The sequence below is a fragment of the Phaethon aethereus genome, assembly GCF_964289735.1.
Source record: "Phaethon aethereus genome assembly, chromosome: 10".
Taxonomy (NCBI): Eukaryota; Metazoa; Chordata; class Aves; order Phaethontiformes; family Phaethontidae; genus Phaethon; species Phaethon aethereus.
The window spans coordinates 11,958,044-11,982,472 of record NC_138586.1 but is presented as its reverse complement, the minus strand read 5'-3'; the positions used below and the strand labels follow the sequence as shown (position 1 = coordinate 11,982,472).

General features: G+C 42.1%; 1 protein-coding gene across 1 annotated transcript; it reads right to left on the bottom strand.

Annotated features, from left to right (window-relative positions):
* Window positions 1-8,253: 8,253 nt before the first annotated feature.
* SLITRK4 (SLIT and NTRK like family member 4) lies at window positions 8,254-10,782 on the bottom strand (the record flags this gene model as incomplete). The annotated part of the gene is made up of 1 exon (XM_082004228.1): window positions 8,254-10,782. Exon 1 carries the CDS (start codon window positions 10,765-10,767, stop codon window positions 8,254-8,256), a length of 2,514 nt encoding a protein of 837 aa, XP_081860354.1. The 5' UTR covers window positions 10,768-10,782.
* Between the last annotated feature and the right edge of the window lie 13,647 nt (window positions 10,783-24,429).

Sequence of the window (24,429 nt, the reverse complement as noted above, 5' to 3'; positions counted from 1 at the left end):
TATATTTAATGGCTGAAGGAGAAAAGTATACAGGAAGGAAAACCCAGCTTATTCACTTTCAGTGATATTTCTCAATCTTAACAATAGAGTACTATGTACAGTACAATGGTATTCTCCTTTTGAAATGCTGATAATACTCATCATTCGCATACTGTTTACTGCTTTCATTTTGAAAGCATGCTACAAATGTAAGAGAATCCTTACCAACACACTTTACCACATGTAATCCTTATGATCTTTGCTGTCATACACTAAAGTGGTATAAATTACTTGACAAAGCTACACAAAGAGAATGCACCACACTTACTTCTGCTGGTTGCTAAGTGTGTGTGTGGCTATTGCAACAAAATCATAAAATCATGTTCACAGCGTCACTCCAACAGCTAAAGTGAAACTTCAAATTCTAAGGGAAGCTACTTAAAAGATAAAACTGCTTAGTGCTTCCACAGCTTATATTCTTGAGAAAGGATTACAGAATTAGGAACCTTACTTGTCAGTATCCCAATTCTCTCAAAGTAATTTCTGAATATTTCACCTAGTTAAGGCAAAAATCATTTTCATTGACCTAAAAATAATCTTAAATATAGGTTATTCATGAAGTGGTTGTTCTTTATTTACATCTTAGAAAACCATGGGAATTAAAAGCAAATTTTTTTGCTGGACATTTGGACACAACCTCCTGAAAACATTTGTAAAACTACCAATTAATTGAATTGATCCAAAAAGTAAAGATCTTCACAAGGATAAAACACTGCAACCACATGGGAATATTTAAAAAAGAAACTAGAAGAACCCAAATTATTTTGAACCCAAATTATTTCAAACCCCATCCAAAGACATCACCCCTTATATGACATTTGTACTCTTGTTGCTAACTTCATCAAATTGTAGGTGCACCTCAACAGGACCTTAGCTTCCATTAAAGCAAAGAGAGGAAACATTGAAAAACTTGCATTTAATTTCTACCACACAAAAGGTAGCGAGACAGTTAGGATGTATCTTTGCAGCTAAATCGTGCCCTGAGCTGCAGATATGAGCTCCTTGGCTCCCAGGGCATATTCTAACCCAAGCATGGAACAAGTTGAAAAGCTGCGTGGTAAAAATATAAAACCAACTGCTTGCTTTCTCTCTCTCTTAGAAAAATACCTTCTAAATACATGTATTACCCAATGTGACCATTCTTTAAAAAATCTCTATTTTTCTTTTTCAGTCCTGGAAAATTCAAATTTAGCCCATTTTTCTTTTCAGAAAAAAACCTAAAGTTCTTCTCCCACTCTCCTCCAAAAGATTACTTTTGGGTATAAGCAAACACAGACTGCACATATACCAGACTGCTGACCTGGAGTCTTATTTGCGGTGTGTAGACAAGAAGAATACCCTGACGAGAGGGACTCACAGAGCCTTTGAAATCCTGTCAGGGAGCAAGGAAATCTGCTGTATGGTATATCGTTTCTTGCAGCAAAGAGCTCAAAATCTGTCAAAACACTCCGCTCTCTTTGTGACTCTGCTCACTGAGATGTACTTACTGTGCAGTGGCTCATATTCAGATGTGAGCACTAATCTCAAGAATAGAGACTCTACCAAAGAAAGTGCTCGACAAACATTAGATACAGACTAACCTCCATACCCAAACAGCAGCCAAATGTACACATAAATGTATCCACATCTCCATTAAAAGCCTCGTTAAGAAATATGTATCACATCTGGTTTAACCCAAATAATTTGTCCAAGACTCTTCAGTGAATAGTGACACCAAAACCTAGCTTGGAAGTGGGTGCAGATGTCTGCAGGATTTAGCCTGCAGTCTGACTGTCAGGATTCAGTTGACTGAATCACATTTAGTTTACAATGTACACCTTACAATCATGAAAAGCCAGGATTGTCCTGCTACAAAAAAAAGCCCAGCGTGAATCTTCCTAAGGGAAGTTTAAACCGTTCCTACTCCTCTGTGCTCCGGATCATACATCTGACATGACTCAGAAACCATCCAGAAAAGTCTCCTACAATTTGCCTTTTTTAGCAGTTTTTTGCAAATTGGATTCTTTGCCTCTTTGGAAACTGTTATTAACCAATGTCTAGACAAACATTCAGCTGTAAGGGACTGGGCACACTGAAGGTGAAGTGAGAGCATGAAGTGGAAGGATGCCCTGGAAGGTCCTACAGCACATGTTTCTAGAAATTACATGAAATTAAATCAAGAAATTAAATGCTTGTGGATGAGGGAAACTGAGGAAGACTTCTTTGTTATTGTACATATGCAAAATGACTATTAAACCACACAAAGATCACCTTTTCTTTTCTGGTTAAACAAAAAACAAAGGGACAGTGACTTGTGCACCCATCAGACTTGATTTACAGTATTTTAAGCCTGTGTGTACACACTCATAGATGTATATAGATACATTCATATATAGACATACAAAAAATTCAGATTTAGTACCAGCTAAGTCTCTTATCTGATTGTTATTTGTGTTTTTAAGAAATTTAGTGTTAAATGACTACAAAAATTCGCAGCAAGAGAATGAAAAACCAACATAATACAGCATCAGTCTGTTACTAATGACTGGTATTTTAAAAATAACAGACTGCTCAAAATGTACTGTTATCAGACAATAAATAAATAATCTCAAGTATTACTAATGAACATGAATAAAATTAACAGTAAAACAAAGATACTTTCAGTAAAGTCTCTACTTAATGAGAAAGAAGAGAAGGGTAAGTTTGTTCCATTATAGGGAGAAAATAAATCGTATTGTTAAGATAACATTTATATTTTATGTGATATATATCCCAAGTTTATGTATTAAACCAGGCAATTTCAATAGTTTTGTATCCACAGTACATCTACAGGATGCCCACAGCTCTTAAATCATTGTAGAGTTCCACTGACATCGAAAGGACACAAGACTGCACCTACTCTGTATTCTGCCCTATGGTTATTTGACACTAATAACAACTTTACTACATAAATCAATAGAGAAAAAAGCAAGATTATGTTTTATTTCAAGTAAAAAATTACTTAGTTCATTTTTTACTTCCATTACAGATCAGCTCCTCACATAATATGCTAAATTTCTGCTTTTGTGTTCACTAGGATAAGGCTGATTTGATTCCACTGGTCTGCTGAGTTAGTCTGGTTTTACATTGGTAAATTTCTGAGATGTGTTTGTCCCTGAGCATTAATATTCCTATTGTTATTTTTCAACACAGCGTCAATCAGAATACATAAGGATGAATTAATTGCAATTAGAAATTAAGACTAAAAAATGGAAAAACATATTACCAGCAAACTGCCAAGTTCCTCTACATTCTGGAAATCAGCGCATGCATATTATTTTCAAAACAGGAATAATTATTCTTGATTTTCAAGGGTTTTTTTAGAAATAAATTCTATGGAATATATACGTAGGCCTTTAAAAAGGCCTTAATTAATTAATGCTGTGGGTTTGCTTCTAATGTTACACTGCAGCTGGCAGTGAAAAAAAAACATATCAAGTCCTGGTTTTCTAGTCCATAACACAAACTGACTCTCATCCACCACCATTATAATGCATGTTAAATACTACACAACAGGGAGTGTTTAATCTAGACATAATTCTGTTCCTGCTCTTCTCCCCTCCCATGAAGATTTTAACAGGCTTTGTAACACATTTTTACTACAAAATCTAAATTTGGAAGTTACTATGTAAAGACATCTTTTCACCTTTCATTTATAAAACTAACCTAACAAATTGAAATGATATATGAATTGATATTTTTATTTTTGCTAAGGATAAACTAACCTTTCCTTCCTCTGAAAAATTGTGTTACCCAGAACCATTGAGAAGGGAGCAGAATCAAAACAAATGTCCCTGGCATTACTTGACTGTTGCTCTAAGCACTTCTATGTTGAAGATCTCAGAATCCAACTAAAAACTAAATTCTGCTTGTGCTATTAATGCAAAACAATTTCACTGACTTTGGAGGGACTATTGGTATAACAGAGGCTAGGAGGATTTTTTTTGAGAACAGAAGATGGGAAAAGCTTTCATACAAAATGATAAAAAATCATTAAGGTGATTAAATAACATTACTGTTTAACTATATAGATTCTCTTTCATACATATACAAAAAATCTGAAAGAGAATATTACAGGCACTTAACAAAGTCTAGTTTCAGAAATATATTAATAAAATTGGTATTATTGTTTCATACAATTTTTTAAGTCAACGCTGGCTAATATTTTGATGCTGCTGAAGGCAAACAAAATTCAGAAACAATAGCTGTCTGTGTTTTACATTGGACTGGATGTTCTAAGAAACTATCTTAATTATAAACTAACCTCAAATAGTAATGATTGAAGCAGGGTAAAACAAATACATTTTGTTTTCTTTACTTTATTTCAAAATAGAGTGGTTATAAATACATTCTTGTTATATTTCCTTCCCAACTCTTTGGATGCAACAAAAAAAAATCTCACTGTGCTCATTTCATACAATATCAATGTACAAATCATGCAAAAGATATTATAGATATTATACCACCATCAAGTTCTGGATGTGTTTTGTTGATTCTGAAACATTTCTTAACATTATTCACAAGGCCATGCCTTTTATAATTTATATCATCATTATGGCTCTTTAAAATAAAGAATTTAAAAAGTACGACTAGATTTCTATATTATTGTCAATCTTGAACTCGAAATGCAAAACATAAAACGTCTAATCTTCTTGCATTCTTGCACCATGGTAGTTGGTAGTTTCTGATAAAATTGCACAATTTTTTTCTTTTTTGAGGAAACTATTACACTGTACTCATTTTATTTAAAAATGAAAACTTCTTTGTAAGAGAACGAAGACAACAGATTGTGTTACACCTTCACTGATTTACTTTATGTCTATGTGTCTTAACAGCCATTTCACAAGCATGGCCACTCAAATCAATGTAATGAACAGATAGATCTGTTAAGCCACATCCGAAGAGTCTCCTTCCCAGATAGACTGACTATAGATTTGAATGGACATTACACTAAAATTGCTGTGTAGACACATACACTGTTTCAAAACATGGAGGAAATAAACTGACATTAAGCTTGTCATTGAAAGTAACAATTTCACAGAAATATAGTGTTTTGCCAACTTCTGCACTCTTCATGGACACTGTTATGCCTACATATTGCACCATATATGTAAAACACTTAGGAACAATTTCTACAGGAAAGTCCAGATTGTGCAATCTTTATTGATGCTGGTGAATCTACGGTCAACTGCATAATCTCAAAAGAGTCACTGGGGTGTATGTATTATACACAATGTTTCTGAGCTGGCTCTTTTTGAAGTCAATGACAAAAATCTATCTAAGCCCCACTCTTGGACAGATGTTTAATTATTAGGTCATGAATAGTACATCTGCACATCATTTAGGTTGAGCTTAAATGCTTTAATGGATTGGGACCTCGATGAGCAGGAAAATCTGAGCCAGTGTAATGGTACAGCATAATGGTTCCGTTCTTCCTCTTTTGATCAGTGAATAGAAGACCTCACCACACACAAAAAAAACCTCAAAACAACAACAACAAACAACAAAACCCAAACCTTCAATTTTTTAGCTGAGGAAGGTATGATCGTTTATAATTGTTCTTTTAACTCACGGCAACACGAGTCATAAGCACGTCAGTTTTAACATCACTTAAAAGTATTAGCTTATTTCCTATTTGTAATATTTTTAATGCACACCTCTCCAGAGAAGGGTATGGGACATGACATTTTCTGACAATGCACTGAAGTGTGTCAGAAGCCGTATGCTTTGACAAATCCCAGTGAATCTTGACACATCCTCAAAGCCATGAAGCACTGTGCAGAGCAGGCCCAGTGACCCATTATTCTCAGCGTACTGACGGAGCCATTACAGTCTATCATGTCAGTGCATCTTTAACACTCCTTAATTCACAGACTCTTGACACAATAAGCCCAAATGTTCTTATTCAAGCCTTGGCCATGTATTGCATCATTGGAAAACCAAGAAGTTTTTATGCTAGAAATGCATAGACACATAGTATCCATGGCCTGAAAATCCCTATGACATCCTGAATGAAGTCAATTATTGTGCATGGATAGCAGTATCTTTTTGAAAGAAACTCAGACATTAATTTATCTGTTATAATTTTATTATCTGAAGTTATGTATATACTTTGTAGTATGGAAACAAAATAAAACAACCCTCTTTCTAAGTTACAAGAGCATAAATAAATGTCTGAAAGCAGAAAAATGTCTTTATTTACTTCCTCTTAAATAAAGAAGTGCTTTTTTTTGTAAACTTTATTAAAAATATACTGCAGGCCATTTGCCAAGTACCATTCCAGAATAAAAAATTCACAGCAGTGTATAAAGCCCTGAAATTAGATGTTTGTAATGGAAATAGCTGACACAGCCTTCTCCACAATATTATTATTGGGTCTTGCTGTAATATTTGCTAGTTTTAAATTAATGATGAACGTTCATGTTTATATCCTACTAATCTTAATTGATTTATGTATTGATTATAAAAGGTATGGGGGGAAGGTTCTGGAAGCAAAGGAGACAGAAAGTCTTATCTAAAGCTCATTGAAATGAAAGAAAATATTCCTTTTCAAGTCAAAGAACTTTTGTTAATCTCATAGTATAGATTTGCTGTATGATGCTTTACCAATATATTTCCATTCCCATCTCAAGGTACCATCTATCAGTGAGATACAGTGGGGATTTTCCATTCTCCTGACTACTTTTTTTTTTCCTAGCTATTCAGATTCAGCTTTCAAAAAGGCAAGTTTTTAGCCTCTAGGTATGAGCTACACAATACTCTGAACTGAGACCACTATATTCATTTTACACTGTGGTTTTAAATAGACATGACTTGCCATATTGTTCACTGTTCTGATCAGTTTTTTTCTGACACAAGCCAGACAGATAATAAGAACAGAAAACTTATCCATATACAATAAAAGTATTGCCCTTACCATGAATTCCTGTAAATACTTGTAGTGAAAACTATTTAGATTAAACTGCAGAACCCTGAAAAGCAAGACAACTGGTGGCAAATAATTGCCTGAGACACAATACTAAAAACCAAATTAATCTATTTTAAAATGCACCATTGGTAACAAATCTGAAATAAGATAATATGCTAATTTCACAAGAACAGTACAGAACAATTTTATTATTATATCTGATCACTTAATTCTGGACAATTCTATACATTACATCCCCAGTTTCTGTTTGGTGTATTGTTCTGTTTTTATTTATACTGAATGATTAATGCATTGTGATCAGGAAAACAAGTCAGGCATATTAAATACATATAAGGAGTACATATTTTTCCTATTTAGTATACAAAGTATTTCATAAATATGAATTATATTACAAAAATAATTTCTGCTACGCTCACACAGTAAGCACTTTGACAATTTTGGACAACCCGTTGGGGTTGCAAGTATTTCACATAACTGAGAAGGAACTCTACTTTTAATTGGAGATGAGTCTTACAACAGATTCTGCATAAACATGAAATATTTTCTTCAGATTCGACAAATACTGCAGAAGTCAGTTTGAAGTCCTTTCTTTCCTTTTTTTTTTAATCTTATGTATAGACATGTATGCTTCAAGTGGTCAAATTTATTTCATAGGTATGTAATGCATGGTATATTTTAAACAAATATTTGCACAATTTAACATTATAATTCCAGTGGTTTGAAGATGCAGGCCATAAATGTAACCAATTTACACATACTGTCAAATGTTCTCTCTTTGCATGCTTGTTACTTTTCAGATAATCTTTATATAGTGCCATTACAACACCACATATCAAAGGATTTCTCTAGTTCCACCAACTTAAATCCACGTGCAGGATGAAGGACTCAGCTGAAATACAAATACCAGTACCAGGTTTCTTGTGTTTGTTCTAGCACATCACAAGGAAACAATGGGTTTGCATTTAAGGTACAAAACATATATGCCTCTTGAGGTTAAATTCAGTGTAACGTGTATAAAGCATCCCTTTGGCAATAGAGTTTTCAGTATCCCTACAGGGTTCCACAGAGCATGAACTTTACCTAGTAAAATCTATTAAGGAAATTCTCCTCTACTTGACAAATCATATGCAGCTACAGTTAATCAGACACCCTTGGATACACCTGTCTCTATGCCTATCAATATAATATAGTATTTGGAAGTTAAAAGTCAACAAAAGGCACTTTCATCATTAAATAAATGTCCTCTGTAGGCAATAAGATTGCATGACCTATATTTTATTCAAAGCTGTTTGTTCTTCAAGGACTTGTAGGTAGTCAGGTGAACCTTGCAGTTTAGCTTTTAGTTCAAAATATTCACTTTTTCTTTGTTCTACTACAATTTTACTGTGATTACCACCTATTAGAGATTTTTTGGTTTTTTTGTCTTGTTGTTTCTCTGGATAACGTATTTCAAAGCCACTGACCCCTATGCTGTTGTATTCTTTTTTACTTTCAAGATAATTTTGAATAAATACATTGGAATCCCTCCCAGGGAATAACTCATCCAATTCATCGATTGTGCTAAGTCTTTTTCTGGTATCCACATGCAATAAATCTTTCTCCTTGCCATTAATATTTCTCAGAATGACTTTTTGTTCTGGTGGGTCAGCAAACACGAAGCCTGTTTCAGATTCTTTTAAGCCACACGTATGACTTTTGCTCATCTGCTCAATAGTTTGAGGAATGAAGGCCTCTGCACCTAGTACATCTTTCTTGTTTGACTTGTGATCGTGCTTTCTTAGCTGCAGTTGCATAGAACTGCATTCTTGATTTCCGATCCCTTCATGCTTTATAGTTGGCTTTTTGTTGCGCCGAAGCACAAAAACAAGAAGACAAAAAGCAACAAATACTGTTAAAATAAGCACAACTAATATACTTAAGATAAGGATGGACAATGGAACTGGGCCACTAGGAGGACTCCGAACTGGTCCCAGTGGTGTTGTAAAAGTAACAGCAGGCATGGGACTAGTGAAGAGAGCAGATGGCCTGTTTAAAAGTTTAGGACAGAGGATTTCATTTTTCAGAGACTTAAGTTCAATGTTAGCAAACTGTACAGGTGTTTCACACTTCAACTCCTTCACCACAATACCTTCATTTAGCTTTTCAAGCCACAGTTTTAAAGCAACTAAATCACAAGTACAGTCCCATGGATTACCTTCCAAATCAATTTGTGTAAGAGATTTTAGCTGATCAAGAACACCACTTACAGGTAGATACATGAAATGATTGTTCCTCAGATTCAGTCTAGCAAGTGGTGCACCAGCAAAAATGTATGCTGGCAAGCTTCGTAGAAGATTGTTGTTCAGGTAGAGCAACTGCAAATTCGGCATTAAGTCAAAGGTGCCTGCTAGGATTTCTTTGATAACATTGTATTCCAAATACAGATATTGCAAGTTGTGCAGGCCAGCAAACATTTCTGGGCTCAGACGCTCTATCTGATTGCCATTGAGATACAATCTCCGTAAATTTGTAAGGTTGTGGAAAACTTCTCCTTTGATCACTGAAATCCTGTTGCTCCCTAAATGTAGCAAGTCTAGCCCCTCAAACTCAATGAAATCTGTAGTGTCCACATCCTTAATATAATTGCCATTTACATGCAGTTTCTTGGCATTTAAAGGTTTTGGTACAAGTTCAGCCATTGATGCTATATTTCTTTCTTGGCAATTTACACTTAATCCCAAGTCTGAAGGATGTGTTTTGCAAACACAGGGGACTGGACAAGGAGTTAAAGGAGGCACCCTGGTCTGGTAAAATATGATTTGACTGAGATTGCGATTAGATAGTGCTTTGCCTGCTACTATCCCCGAGATCTTCGAAGGATTTGTAGTCTTTGGCGGCTTTGTGACTAATCTGTGCACTGATGTTTGAGTGGTGTGGCCATTTGGTGTGCTGTAACCGGGCTCCAGCTGGGAGGGAGGCAGAATTCGCACATCAAAATCACTCCCCGACCCCATGGAGCACAGCTCTTGCTTGTTGGTTTCTTTCAGCAGCCTTCCATACAAGTCACTGGGTGTTTCACAGATAGCTTCACCAATGTAGATGTTATAGGGCATGTTCTCCAGCCACGCTTTCAAAGGTAACAAATCACAAGTACAATTCCAGGGATTGTCTTCCAGCTGCAATTCGACAATTCGCCCAATGTGCTCCAGAACTCCAATGTATGGAAGCTTCTGTATTCGATTCCCTCGTATATCCAGATGGGTTAGAGAAGCAAATCGAAAAATGTTATCAGGAAGGAATGAAATCAGATTATCATTAAGGATCAGGACTTTCAGCTTGTGAAGCTTATTGAAAGCTCCCCGTTCAATAACCTTGATTAAATTGTAGTCAGCTTGGAGATACTCCAAGTTCTCTATGCCAAGGAAAGTGTCAGCTCGGAGAATCTTTAATTCATTGTTGTTCAAGTGCAACTGTTTTAATGCACTAAGGCCCATAAAGGCCCCTCCCTCAATGTTCTGTAGCTTGTTATTACCCAGTTGCAAGGACACTGCATGTGTAAAATTAAGAAAGGTATTTGGATATAGAATAATTAGCAGGTTGTTTTGAAAGTTGAGGTGGTAAAAATTAGACCATGGTGGTTTAAGCTGATTTGGTCTATAGACTGCAACCTTCTCACAGTTGACATAGAGTACATTCTCAACTGACACGCAGGAGCAAACATTGCAAATTTCCACAGATATTGCAGCATCTGCAGTTGTAGAAGAAACTGGAGATGACAGAACCAGAAAGAGCCACAGAAACATCTTCTTGTGATCAGCAAGCAACCTTAGGCTCCTGAACAAAGATAAAGAATCTAAAGAAGAAAGAAGGAAAGAAAAAAGAAAATTATTTTCAGTTGTTATTGTTCCCCAAAATCATTTGGGTTGAAAATTGTATTCCACTGAGCTACTGTACCTGCCAAGGATTATAGATAAACTACAAGCTCTGAATTTAAAATAACATGAAAGATTTTAACAACCAAACAAATACATAGGAGTTAGAATTGTTTCAGATATGGAATGTAAATCTCTGTAGACAAACATAAACAACTCTGAGGTCTGTCAAATACATTTCTATCTCTTGCACGTGCCAAACATGCATAACTAACAATGTAAAATAACCAAAGGAGATTCCAATTTTATGCATATTTATTCTCCTCAATCCTGCACTGCTCATATGTTGCCATATATTTCAGGGATATTAAACATACATGCTGATGTTAAGCACGCCCAAACATTTGCATTGGGATAGCACAATACAGAAAGGATGAAGATGCAGACACAAAAAGCAATGTCAGTACTCAATGTATGTATCTATAGCACCAACACATACAGATTATCAATACGATAATCGTGAGATTCACTCAAGGGATACACAGGCATGCACATACATTGTTTCTGTCACTTATTATAAATAAACTATAAATAGTTTCAATAAATAGGTGGTAAACTGATCACAGAAATAGAATGAACTACCCACAAAACAAGAAGATCAGCTATGGGCGACAAATGGAAGCACACAGATATGGAAGAGGCATGCACAGGCATAGAGCCCCATCCCCAGGAATAACAATACCCTGACTTGCAGAGCAAAACAAAGTCACAGTTCACCAGCCTGACACTACTGAAACCTAAGAAGAACTTTTTTCTTTTATAAAACATTATGTAATTTGCTCTTATCCCTGCACTGATACAGAGGTGGCTTTCAAGAACCCTTCACATATAGTCAGGCCAGCTGAGCTGCCATTTTTTACGCAGAAGAACTGGAGGCACAGCATTTCCTCTGAGTTAGAAGGTATCTTTTTCTTTTAAAAAGAACACCCAAACAAACCCAAATCAGTCAATAATCACATTGCTCCCCCCACTTTCCCCATTCCCCCCATTTCCCAACTTGTCCCTTCATTGCCTGCTATGGGAAGCCACTGAGTTGGCAGGAGGGAGCCAGGATGGAAGTGGAGAAAGCAGGAGCCAGCTGGAGGGAGGACAGTCGGGCTGGAGGGAGCTGCAAGGAGGGGAGGGTGCGCCGGGGGACCTGGAAGGAAGGGCAGAGGAGGGATGAGGAAGGACCGAGGACAAGCGGGAGAGGGAAAGCTGAGAGGAGGCAAGTAAGTAAGAGGGGAAGGGATGTCTGAAGGGGTCAAGGAGGCCGCGGAGAGGGATCACAGCGAGAAGAGGGAGTGGAGCAGCCGCTGCTGATCCCCGCAGGCTCCGGACCCTGGCCGCGGCGAGGGAATACACAGGGGCAGGCCGATGTCCCCACTGCTCCATCTCCCTCCCCCTCCCAGGCGCCGACCCCCGTATCCCTGCCTCGCCCACGCTCGAGTCCCCTCTTCTTCCTCAGCCCAGGGGCCCCGGCAGGTCCCGAGCGGGCACACTGCGGGCGCTGCGCGGGGCTGGCCGCGGGTCGGTGAGCCAGGCCAGAAGTGTAGGCACTACCGCAATTTTTTGCCGCAACCGGCTTGGCTGGTGCCGGCTCCCCTCTGTCGTGGGCGCCCCATCGCCCTCTGCCTCCCGGCGGGGGAAAGCAGGAGGGACACGGGCGCACACACACCGCACGCACATGACGGCTGGGAACGGGCACAGCGCAGCGATGCAGCTCAGCATCCCTTCCACCCTCTTTGCAACAAGGCACAACAGTGGTCCCCGCCGCCAAATGCTCCCCCCCTCCTTCGGCACCTTTGCAAAGTCCAGCCCGCAGCATATTCACACACCCCCTTCCCCGGCCCCACTGCATAGATCCTGCTCCCCATTGTCCCTCCGATACCACCACCGGCTTATCCGGGCCGCCCGACCCCAGTTCCCTCCGAAAAGGATGGGAGCTGGCAGCGCTGCGCCGGGTGCCGCTGGCCCGGGGCTAAGGGAGGCGGCCGGCGGGCGGAGAGAGTCGAGCGCGATGGCAGAGAGGCTTCGGCAGGAAGCCACTGCCGCCTCGTCTCCCCCCCTCCCCCCCTTTAAAATAACAGTAGTAATTATTATAGCAATGAAGACATGATTCGGAATGATTAAAAGAAATGAAAAAGCCTACGTGAACGCAGCCCCGCCACGCTCCCCCTTCACCGCCCGCACTCACGCCCGACGGTGCAGCCGGCCGCCCCCGGCATTGCTCCCGGCGGCGCTCCGCGCCGAGCCCGGCACCTTCCCTACCTCGGCGACCGCGGTGGCCGCAGCCCCGCTCCGCTGCGCTCCAGCGCTCTCCTCGCGAGGCCTCCCCTCCGGCAGCTCCGCGCACGCACAGAGCAGCGGGAGCAGCCGGGCGTCCGCCCGGGCAAGCACCCCTGGCCGCGCTGAGCGCCGAGGCGCGGAGCAAGGCGAAGCGCGTCTCTGCAGTACCGCGGTGGGCTCCGCCGCATGCAGCAATCGCCTCGCTGATGCCTGACCCGACACCGCGGTCCCCCGCACCCATGCAGGGAGAGGATCCCTCTGCACATAGGCACCCGTTCCCATTGCACTGCTCTCGCCCACCCCTTGCACACAGAGAGATCCCCCTCCCCTCCGCGACACGCACACTTGCACGCACAGATGCATGCACGCACCAAGCGCTCGGGCGCTGCTTTGGAGGGGAAGGATACGCCGCTCCGGGGTAGCAATCCCAGCGCATCACAACCGCGAAAGGCTTTCCCGCGCGGCTGGATGCGCGCCACGCCGCTGTTACCTTTCCCGTGGAGATGCTGGGCTGCGCCCCCGCGGAGCTCAAGCGGATGCCGCAGGGTGGGAGGCGCCCCCCGGGGCGGCGGGAGCGGCGGGGCCCTGGTGCCGCACCGGGCGCCGCGGGGCTGCCATGAGCAGCACGCAGCATCTACAAGTGCAGCCCAGGACTCAGCCGGGACGGGGCCATCACGCCCCCGGTCGCCCGCCCAGCGCCTGGCTGCTCGCCGCTTAGCACCGCGGCTGGGAAAAGAGGATCGGGGGAAGGAAGGGGAAGAAAGGACTCTCCCCCATCTTTTTTGACGCTTCCCCGCCTGCCCACCCACCCAACAGGAGTAGAGCTAGAAACTGAATGGACAGGGTGGTAACATTTGCTGCATTTAATGTGAATTGCAATTATGGAACGAAATCGCTGTGAGGAGACATACCCGACCCGTTCTTAAGACAACACAGCTATTTTGTGTATCTCATTTTTTGTGGTTAGGTGAAATTCCTCCTCTGCTTAGGTAATAGCTGCAGCCTGATGAAATCCTCTAATGTTACACACTTGTGCAAAATAGATTCTGCTAATTAAGAACTCCTCTTAACTCTACCTTTCATAATATACTTTAAAATGGTAATGAATACCCCCAAACAAGGTGACATCTCTTTCCAATGCAGAAGAGTCAGTTAACCAAATGAAATCTTGCAAGGGGAGTTCAACTGCTTGTCCTTTACAGTGAATGCTAACACAATTCAGTTAGAAAACTGTTTACGTATTATGCACATACCAGTTGTGAGTGCTAGTTCTGGGCAGTAAACGTCAGGGAATGGAAAACAGCAACTGCTTTCTTCTTTTACAGAAACTAAATAAATAGCTTGCTCCAAAGGCTGACTGCATCTAATTGAAATAATTGCAGAATGTTATTTCGCATTATAAGGATAGTCTGATACCTGAAAACAAATGCAGCTGAGACATCAATAATTTGCATGTCACAACAGAACTGAAAGTGATCTGTGATTAATATTCAGCCAATTAAAAACTGAAGTCTTTAAAATGTAAACTCTGAATTATTGAACCATTAACAAAGTACTGTTCACATAAAAGGGAATGCACGTATATAAAGGGCCCAGTTTAGAAGGATTTGCATATAGTTCAAGCTGAATTTTTCAAACTCCATGTAAATAAACTTAGAATAAAATTAATTTAGGAAGATATCTGGTTTATAAGTCTATTTTAACAACAGCCACAGAAATGCAGGTGTAAAAATCAAGGTGTTGGTTTTGTTTAACCAGCTACATTAAGCTGAATGTTAAACTAATCCCTTACTTATTTAGTAGGTGGAAGAGCATATAGACAGTATCAAATACAGATCACTACTTCCACCACCATTCAAACAACTGCTTAGAGACCAAGCCAAAAATCAAAAAAGGAGCATAATAAAAGATCATATTTTAACCAAGTAAACCATGAAATAAGTAAGTATTTAAGAGAACTGAAATTGCACTATAACTAAATAATTCTTGATGTTTCTATTATAAGTGGTTATTAACAATAACATATGGGTGGTGTTGTAGAACTTATCTGAGAAGGAAACTTAGTTATGCAACACAATTTCATTATTAGGGTTTTAGTATGTCATATTTTTATATTTATTTCTAATTTAAAGTCACAAAAAATAACTTCAAATCTTAAGTGCTTTCTAAGCTACTTGTCCTAACCTACAACATCTCAAACTCACTAAGATTCAGGCTTCTATGTCAGGACAACAAACCAAACCAAACTGAGGATTATTTTTAAGTATAACATAAGCATAAGCTTAAGATCAAGACTGTGATCCAACATGATGACATGCTTTAAGGAATAAATCACTTCAAGGGGTTACATCCTAGAATCACTTGGTTGTACCCCTTTATTTGAGATCTGGCTAGAAGTTCTGTCACCATCAGTAGAAATCTTCTGTGTAGCCTGATAATTGGAAGGCAAGCGAGACAGAAAGGGCAAATTGGATTATCTGGTCTGATTCTCTGATGTTTACAAGATTACTTCAGGCTACACACCATCCTCATTGTTGTAATCTCTAACCTTTTCTTCTGAGGCTAGAGGGTCTGTGATGGAACCTCATTCATCTTTCTGATTTTGTTTCTCTGTCTGTTGGTTGTTTGCCACAGGAGCATGTATTTTTCCTTCTTCAGTTTAGCAAAAGAAGAGCAAAATATAACAAGCACATAGTAAAACGAATTTCTGCAAAGAGAGGTATTTGAAGAAAAAGTAGAAATGTGAGATATACTACTTCCCACCCAAGGAGATTCGCACAGGGTGGCATCAGTAAAGGTACAATAAACTTATCAATAATGTCATTACCATATCTAAGTAGAAGTTCTTGGGAGGGAAAGGTAATTTTTACTATTGGCTGATGAAATTCATCATGCAATCTCCTCAGAAATTACAGGAAGACTATTTATTTTTTGTTTCCTTTCACATTTTTGTGAGAGCTGCTAAACAATACATTTCTTCTAAACACAAAGACATGCTTGGTCACCTACCTCTCCCAATTTACTTCTGGGCTGATACAAGAACTTGAGACTGAAACTATGCTTTATGTGTGTTCAAAGTCTGCCAGGAGAAAAACTTTCTTGCAACAGAATCATCAAAATGCAGAGGCCAGTCAAGATGCTCAATCTACTGCTCACACCACAAAACCTTGGAGAGCATTTTCCTCAAGCTGTTTGGTACACATGCGAATAGCACTTCAGCTGAAGTCAAGGGGAGTTCTGCGCAGTAAGTTGCTTCATCCACAGTAATTCTCTGAGTGAGAAATTAACTGATAGGAAACAGGAGCTAACCATCCTACTCATTTCTGGGCATTGCTAAGTACAATTTAAAATACAGTATCTGAACTCATGCTGCATGTGTACACAGAAGTGGGGGGGAGGTTGTGTCTTTCATACAGTTGCCAATGTACTACATTTATGCTACCTATGGATGCATGGGCATCCTAAATAAATGGTTTTCCAAAGGCACTGAGTTGCACTTTTCTGCTCTCTCTCTCCAGTTCGTCTGTTGTCACCCTGTCGTGGTTTAGCCCCAGCCGGCAACTAAGCACCACGCAGCTGCTCGCTCACTCCCCCTCCCGCAGTGGGACGGGAGAGAGAATTGGGAAAAAAAAACTTGTGGGTTGAGATAAAAAGTTTAATAGGACAGCAAGAGAGAAAGAAACAACAATGATAACAACAATAATAATACCGACAAAGGAATGTACAAGAACCAGTGATGCTCAAAACAGCAATTGCTCACCACCCGGCGATCAATAACGCGTCTCCGAGCAGCGATTTCTGCCCCCCAGCTAACTCCAGTTTATGTACTGGGCATGACGTTTTATGGTAGGGAACATCTCTTTGGCCAGCCTGGGTCAGCTGTCCCGGCTGTGTCCCCTCCCAGCTCCTCGTGCACCCCCAGCCTCCTTGCTAGCAGGCCAGCACAAGAAGCTGGACTATCCCTGACTACTTAGCAACAACACAAAACATCAGCACCTTATCAGCAGTTTCTCATCCCAAATCCAAAACATAGCCTCACACTAGGTTCTGTGAAGAAAACCAGCTCTATCCTGGCTGAAACCAGGACAGTATCCAGCCCTTATTCCATACCATTTACGTCATGCCCGGGTCCTACACTTTTCAATACATTCCAATTATTCATTAATTCTTCCTGTCTTTTAATATATTCATTCTTCCTGTCTTTTAATATATACACACAGATATCACTTTCTTAGTCCATGAGCCATCACTTTAAAATGTCTGTGGAGTTCATTCAGTCCATGACTCTGGGCTTCATGCATCATAGCAGTCTCAGGGCAGGGGAGATGGTATGTGGTGTTGGATTGTCATCTGGCACGGTCCATGTCCATGATCTGCAGGTCAAAGATGTCGGTCTCGAGGGAATTGTTGGGTGCAAGCTGCTGAAGCCAGTTCTGGTTCCATCACTGCTGCACGTTGCTTGGTTTCAGTGAAGCTCATTCTTCATCAGTCTGGGTGATTCTTACTGTAATACCATTGATATGGTAGATAGCAACCATAGTAGTAATGTCATACTGTATTGTGTAACAATTAACATGATACAATTCAAATCATTGACTATTTTCACCCAAAATCAAGTCTCCTTGAGGTACACATCGGACTTCCCCATCCTTCCGCATTACCCACCAAGTGCATCCAGGTCCCTGGGCAAAGGCAATCCCACGAACAGGTTTGCCTTTGCCTGAGGCAGGAGTAACCCAGACTTATGTCTTCCCCAGCATATTTCTCACATGCACCACAGGGATTTTATCCCCTTCTAACAGTAAAAGTTTTGATTGGGCAGGGCTGGCTCTATTAGTAGATCCCCTAGTGTTGACTAACCAGGTGGCTTTTGCTAAATGTTTATCCCAATGTTTGAATGTCCTGTCACCCATTGCTCTCAGTGTAGTCTTTAACAGTCCGTTGTATTGTTCAATTTTTCCGAAAGCTGGTGCATGATAGGGGATGTGATACACCCACTCAATGCCGTGCTCTTTGGCCCAGGTGTCTATGAGGTTGTTTCGGAAATGAGTCCCATTGTCCAACTCAATTCTTTCAGGGGTGCCATGTTGCCATAAGACTTGCTTTTCAAGGCCCAGGATTGTGGAGTAACAGGGCACGGACTCTGGCGGGGATTCAGGCCAAAGATCTTTATTGCTACAAGCGTCCGCTTTTTATGCAGTTACAGCTCTTTCACGCGCCACAAAATACATCCTGGTTGGTTACCACACACAGTCCACGCACTTCTCCACAGTCAGGATTCGCTGCCTGCAGGTGTCCACGCGTTCCTTTGCTTCCTCTTAGTTGTTTACCACAGCTCCTTCTCCTCAAGGCCGAGCCGTGCAGATGTCCAGCTGTTTACCAGCTTCTCAACGCCACAGCTCCTTCTCCTTAAGGTCGAGCCATACAGGGTGATCCCAACATCTCCCCCTTTTTGTTTATCTATAAACAAAACCTGATGGATCATTCGCAACCCAAGGACTGTGAGGAAGATGGACCATCTGTACATTCTTGTATCGTCCTGTGCCGCAAACTCAGCCCAGCAGTCGGTAGGTGTCATCTTTACGTGGGCGTCCCCACGGAGGCAACGGTGGCCTTGCCGTACACCGGCCCACTGCCCTTCGGGAAATCCCGGTATTTACACATTTGCAGAGGAACGAGTTTCGACACACGTGGCCAGCGAGTGTCAGAACTCACCTCAGTTGTCACCTTTTAACACAGGGAGCCTATGGTGTATGTGCCCGCTCGCCAGACGTATGGCATGCGCCACAGCCCGTCTATTGGTTCGTAGGCTTTGTTCACACGGCATCTTACCATAATCCAGCAGTCACATATCAACCATGCTCAAGCCAATAGCAGAATGTTACAAGGCAAACAATTCTAGCTGTACTACTCCTAGCGATGGAAACTACTCCTAGTGATGGAAAAAGCACCTGCACAAAGCTATGAAAACCAATATTGTATCTTACCAAAGGATTTGTAGGTATAGAGAGCTTTGCCCTAAAAGCTTTCCATGTTTCTCTCATGATACCGCGAATTTCAGTGTGATTTACCCATACATTTTCTTTTGGCTGAGGTGGCATCCAGATTGCAATGACACCTGATACTGTCAAGATGTGTCCGACGATGACGATGGTGACTGTTTCACCCATGATTTTACCCAGTTTGCGGGTACCAAATGAGTTCCAGAATCTGTAATGACAGAAGCATAATCTTGTCCCCAGGTTAGCAGTTGAAAAGGTCCTTCCCACATATTCTTTTCCAAATTTTTAACTTTTACTTGCACATTTTGTGTTAGCTCAAACAGACGTCCTGTCATTCCTTTTGCATGTTTTATTTATGGGAGATACTGTTTCTCCTTCTGCTAGATGCAAATAATTTAACACATATAAGGCTTTATTCATACCTTCTTGGGGTGGTGTGGTAGCCTCTCCCCCTTTTTGGTTTTGCAATAAACGCTTCAGGGAATGATTCATTCGCTCAGCAATAGCTTGTCCAGTTGGGGAGTGCTCTTTTTCAGTAACATGCATCACACCCCATTGAGCAAAAAATCGTTGGGTTGACTGGGCTACATAACAAGGACCATTATCGGTTTTAACTTGTAGGGGTATACCATGTGCTGCGAATGCAGCTCGCAAATGCTTTTGTGCATGTCTACTAGTTTCTCCTGTTTGTGCAGTGGCCCAAACTACTGCAGAATAGCAATCAATTGAAACATGAACGTATTTAAATCTTCCAAAGTCTTGATAACAGATTCAGCAAAGATATAATTTCTACATTTGTTATTCCACAAATATTATGAATCCAATTCAAATTTCCCACTAATTTTTGAACATCGTTCAATGTTCTGATTTTGCTTCTTAACATCACATTCTGTGAATTTATTTTTTTTTTTAGGAATTACAAATACAGGTGTATTCCATGGACTTGTAGTGGGTTTAATATGTTTCTTTTCTAATTGCTCTTTTACTAATTCCTGTAGTTTAGCAACCTTTTCTTGAGATAGCGGCCATTGATTCACCCAAACCAGTGTATCAGTTTTCCATGTCAATTTCAGTGTTAGTCGCTCCTCAATGGTTGCTCCACAAAATGTTCAGGAGTGCTACTTAGAACACAACTCATTTGTCCCAAAACGTCTCTCCCTAGCCAATTGATTGGGATTGGAGCTATATATGATTTTACTGTTACTGTATACACATCTGGGTTCTTACATTGGAAGAGTACTGAACTTTGCGTGGTATTAGAGATGCCTCTGACCCCAATCAACCCGTGGGCTGGATTATGTGTTGGCCAGGTTGCAGGCCAGTCCCTGCTGGAAATAATGGTTACATCCGCTCCCATATCTCTTAGCATATGACAACTCCATTCTTTTGGGTCTGCTTGGTTGTTGCAAAAAGTCATTTTTGAGGTAGGTTGTTGTTGCCCTATTTCGAGCGCCCAAAAAATTTCTGGCAGATTGCAAGTTACCCAAAATTCTCTATCCCCCCAACTCTGTTACACCGTATACACTGTGGGGAGAGTGTCTTATTGAAATATACTCTTTGATTCCCTGCAAAAGAAATGATACATTTGTGACAATAATTACAACGACATAGAACAAACCCACAACACCGTTTTACAAATATGGCATATTGAAGTTCCTGCTCTTGAACGTCCAGGGAGTGCCGCTGAGACGGTCAATGAGCCGTCATTCCCCATACAAAAGAGTGAAAGCATCAGCTGGTGGTACGTCGGAGTTGACTGCGTCCGTGGGACGTGTGACAGGATCTTCTGGTCTTACTGCCGGTCCTACGGACCTGGCCGGTACCCACTTCGCTCTGTCCCCTCCCCCTCTGCCAAGACCTCTTGTCTCATGCCTCATCAATGTTGGGCAGGGTCGTACCTTGACTTGGGGGAAGGATAGCCCCAGGCAGCCCCCCTCTCCTGTGGCACGAGCGACCAGCGCTCATGTTCCGGGTCAGGAGGCGGGGGCCAAGGAGGACTCGCCACTTCCGTTGGTTGCATTAACGGTGGGACCGGGGTATGGGTGGGGGGCGTGGGCGGGGGTCGCTCGTTCTCATCATCCCCAGCTCAGCCTCCCTTCTCTCCCAGGGCTGTAGCATCGGCAGCTGCTGCCACCGCCGTCCACTCTGATTTTATCACCTTTATAGAGTCTCTGACTAATCGCCAGGTTGTTAACACTTTCGCAGCTGTATGATCCCCTGTAGGGGTTGCCTCAAACACCAATTTTCCTGCTTTGTCCCAAGTATCTAGCTCAAAAACTGTTGCAGAGTCTGCTCCTAGCCCCTGGCTCTTCAAAAATGCTAACAATAATCAAAAAGTTTGTTCATCATAAGTAATCCCCCTTTTCTTCAAAATTTTTGCTATAATGCAATGTATTGCTTTTTCTTCTGAAGATATTTGCGACCCCATTATTTAACATCCCCAGCTGCTCACCTCTTTGGTGATTATTCGTCCAGACTGCAGCTCTGGTCTGCTGCTATTTTCTCCTCAGGTGGGCTACTCCACCGGTCGTCTCTTCCTATGATTTTTGTCCCTGTTCGGGCGCCATTTGTGGAGTAACAGGGCATGGACTCTGGCGGGGATTCAGGCCAAAGATCTTTATTGCTACAAGTGTCTGCTTTTTATGCAGTTACAGCTCTTTCACGCGCCACAAAATACATCCTGGTTGGTTACCACACACAGTCCACGCACTTCTCCACAGTCAGGATTCGCTGCCTGCAGGTGTCCACGCGTTTCTTTGCTTCCTCTTAGTTGTTTACCACAGCTCCTTCTCCTCAAGGCCGAGCCGTGCAGATGTCCAGCTGTTTACCAGCTTCTCAATGCCACAGCTCCTTCTCCTTAAGGTCGAACCATGCAGGGTGATCCCAACACAAGATAGTGTTCCAGGAAGTGGCATGGGGCACAGGGTATGTTTCCAGCCATCCGGTGGTTGCTTCCACCATGGTAAGCAGATAGCGCTTGCCTTGGCGAGTTTGTGGATGTGTGATATAGCCAATCTGCCAGGCCTCTCCATATTTATATTTCAACCATCGTCCTTCATACCAGAGGGACTTTAACCATTTGGCTTGTGTCGTGGTTTAGCCCCAGCTGGCGACTAAGCCCCACGCAGCCGCTCGCTCACTCCCCCACAGTGGGACAGGGGAGAGAATCAGAAGAGTAAAAGTGAGGAAACTCATGGTTTGAGATAAAGACAGTTTAATAAGTAAAGCAAAAGCCGTGCACGCAAGCAAAGCAAAACAAGGAATTTGTTCACTACTCCCCATGGGCAGGCAGGTGTTCAGCCATCTCCAGGGAAGATGGCAGGGCTCTGTCACTCGTAATGGTTTCTTGGGAAGACAGATGCCATAACTCCAAACGTCCCTCCACCTCTTCCTTCTTCTTCGTCCCAGCTTTATATACTGAGCATGACATCATATGGTATGGACGTTATATCTCTTTGGCCAGCCTGGGTCAGCTGTCCCAGCTGTGTCCCCTCCCAGCTTCCCGTGCACCCCCAGCCTGCTTGCTGCAGGCCAGCATGAGAAGCTGGACTGTCCTTGACTACTTAGCAACAACTCAAAACATCAGCACCTTATCAACATTTTCTCATCCCAAATCCAAAACATAGCCTCACGCTAGCTTCTATGAAGAAAATTAACTCTACCCTGGCTGAAACCAGGACATTATCCACCCCTTATTCCATACCATTTACGTTATGCTCAGGTACCACACTATCCAATATAACCTCATTAACCACCACCCCCCTTCCCATCCTTTAATATAATACACAGATTATCATCCCCTTAGTCCATAGGCTTCCCTCCAAAATGTCCGTGAAATGTCTGCTGAGTTTATTTAGTCCATGACTTTGGGCTCCATCTCTTATGGTGGTCACTCAGGACAGGCGAGGTGGGGTGTTGCATGGAGTTACTGGGCACCAAAGCCAGCTCAGGTCAGGTCACTGCTGCACTGGCACTGCTTCTTGTAAGGCTTGTCCTCCATTCGTTCAGGTGGTTCCTGCTATAGTAATTCCTATAACATGCAACTGAAATCATGGGTTACAACAGTTTAAAGGTACTTCCATTACAATCTCCACCCCTGGGCCCTTTGGACTGGACCATAGGGTTTAACATTGCAATGAACTCCTCCCCTTGCCCCTGCTCCAGCTTGAACTTATCCACAGACTGCAGTCCCTTCCATGAGCCACAGTCTCTCCAGGGGTATATCTGCTGCGGCATAGACTTATCCACAGTTGCAGTCACTTCGAGGTGCACCTGCTCCAAAATGGCCATCTCCACAGGCCACACTACCTCCAGAGATAAGTCTGCTCCAACGTGGCCTTACCCATAGTTCCAGTCCCTCCAGGAATATACCTGCACTGTCGAGGGCTTCTCCATGGCCACACACTTTGAGGTGCTCCAAGCATGACCTCATGCACAACCAATAATGCTTCAAGGTGCGCCTGCTGCAACATGGACTTATCCACAGCCACAGACACTTCGAGATTTACCTTCTCCAGCGTGGACTTATCCTTGTGCCACAATCCCATCAGAGGTATACCTGCTGCTGCACAGACATAACCATGGCCACAGATGCTTCAAGATATACCTGCTCCTGGCATGGGCTTATGCACAAAAACAGACGCTTCGGGGTGTCCTGCTCCCACATGGACTCACCCACAGTTCACAGTCTCTTCGACTCAAGTTCACAGTGGAGTTCCAGCCTGTTCAGTATAGCAGCACAGAAAAAAAACCAGCAATACCCCGGCCATCTGCCAGCCCAGGTGCAAGGCCATTGCTGTTATCAGAATCTTCCCAGGAAGAGCAGAGTCAGACGATCAGCAGTACAGCAGCAGCGAAAGCAAAATGCAGCCACTAAAGAGCACTGTAATATATGCAGGGAAGGCAAACCCATGGCAAGCACAGGGGCCTGGCAATTAATGGCTAAACAGCAATAACAGCTATAAATTCTATCATCTAGCACATTCCAATCAAACTTGTTAAAACTTGTCATTATCTCAAACCCTTTGTGCCCCAAGTTGGGCGCCAAAAAGGACTGTCGTGGTTTAGCCCCAGCTGGCGACTAAGCCCCACGTAGCCGCTCGCTCACTCCCCCACAGTGGGACAGGGGAGAGAATCGGAAGAGTAAGAGTGAGGAAACTCATGGTTTGAGATAAAGACAGTTTAATAAGTAAAGCAAAAGCCGTGCACGCAAGCAAAGCAAAACAAGGAATTTGTTCACTACTCCCCATGGGCAGGCAGGTGT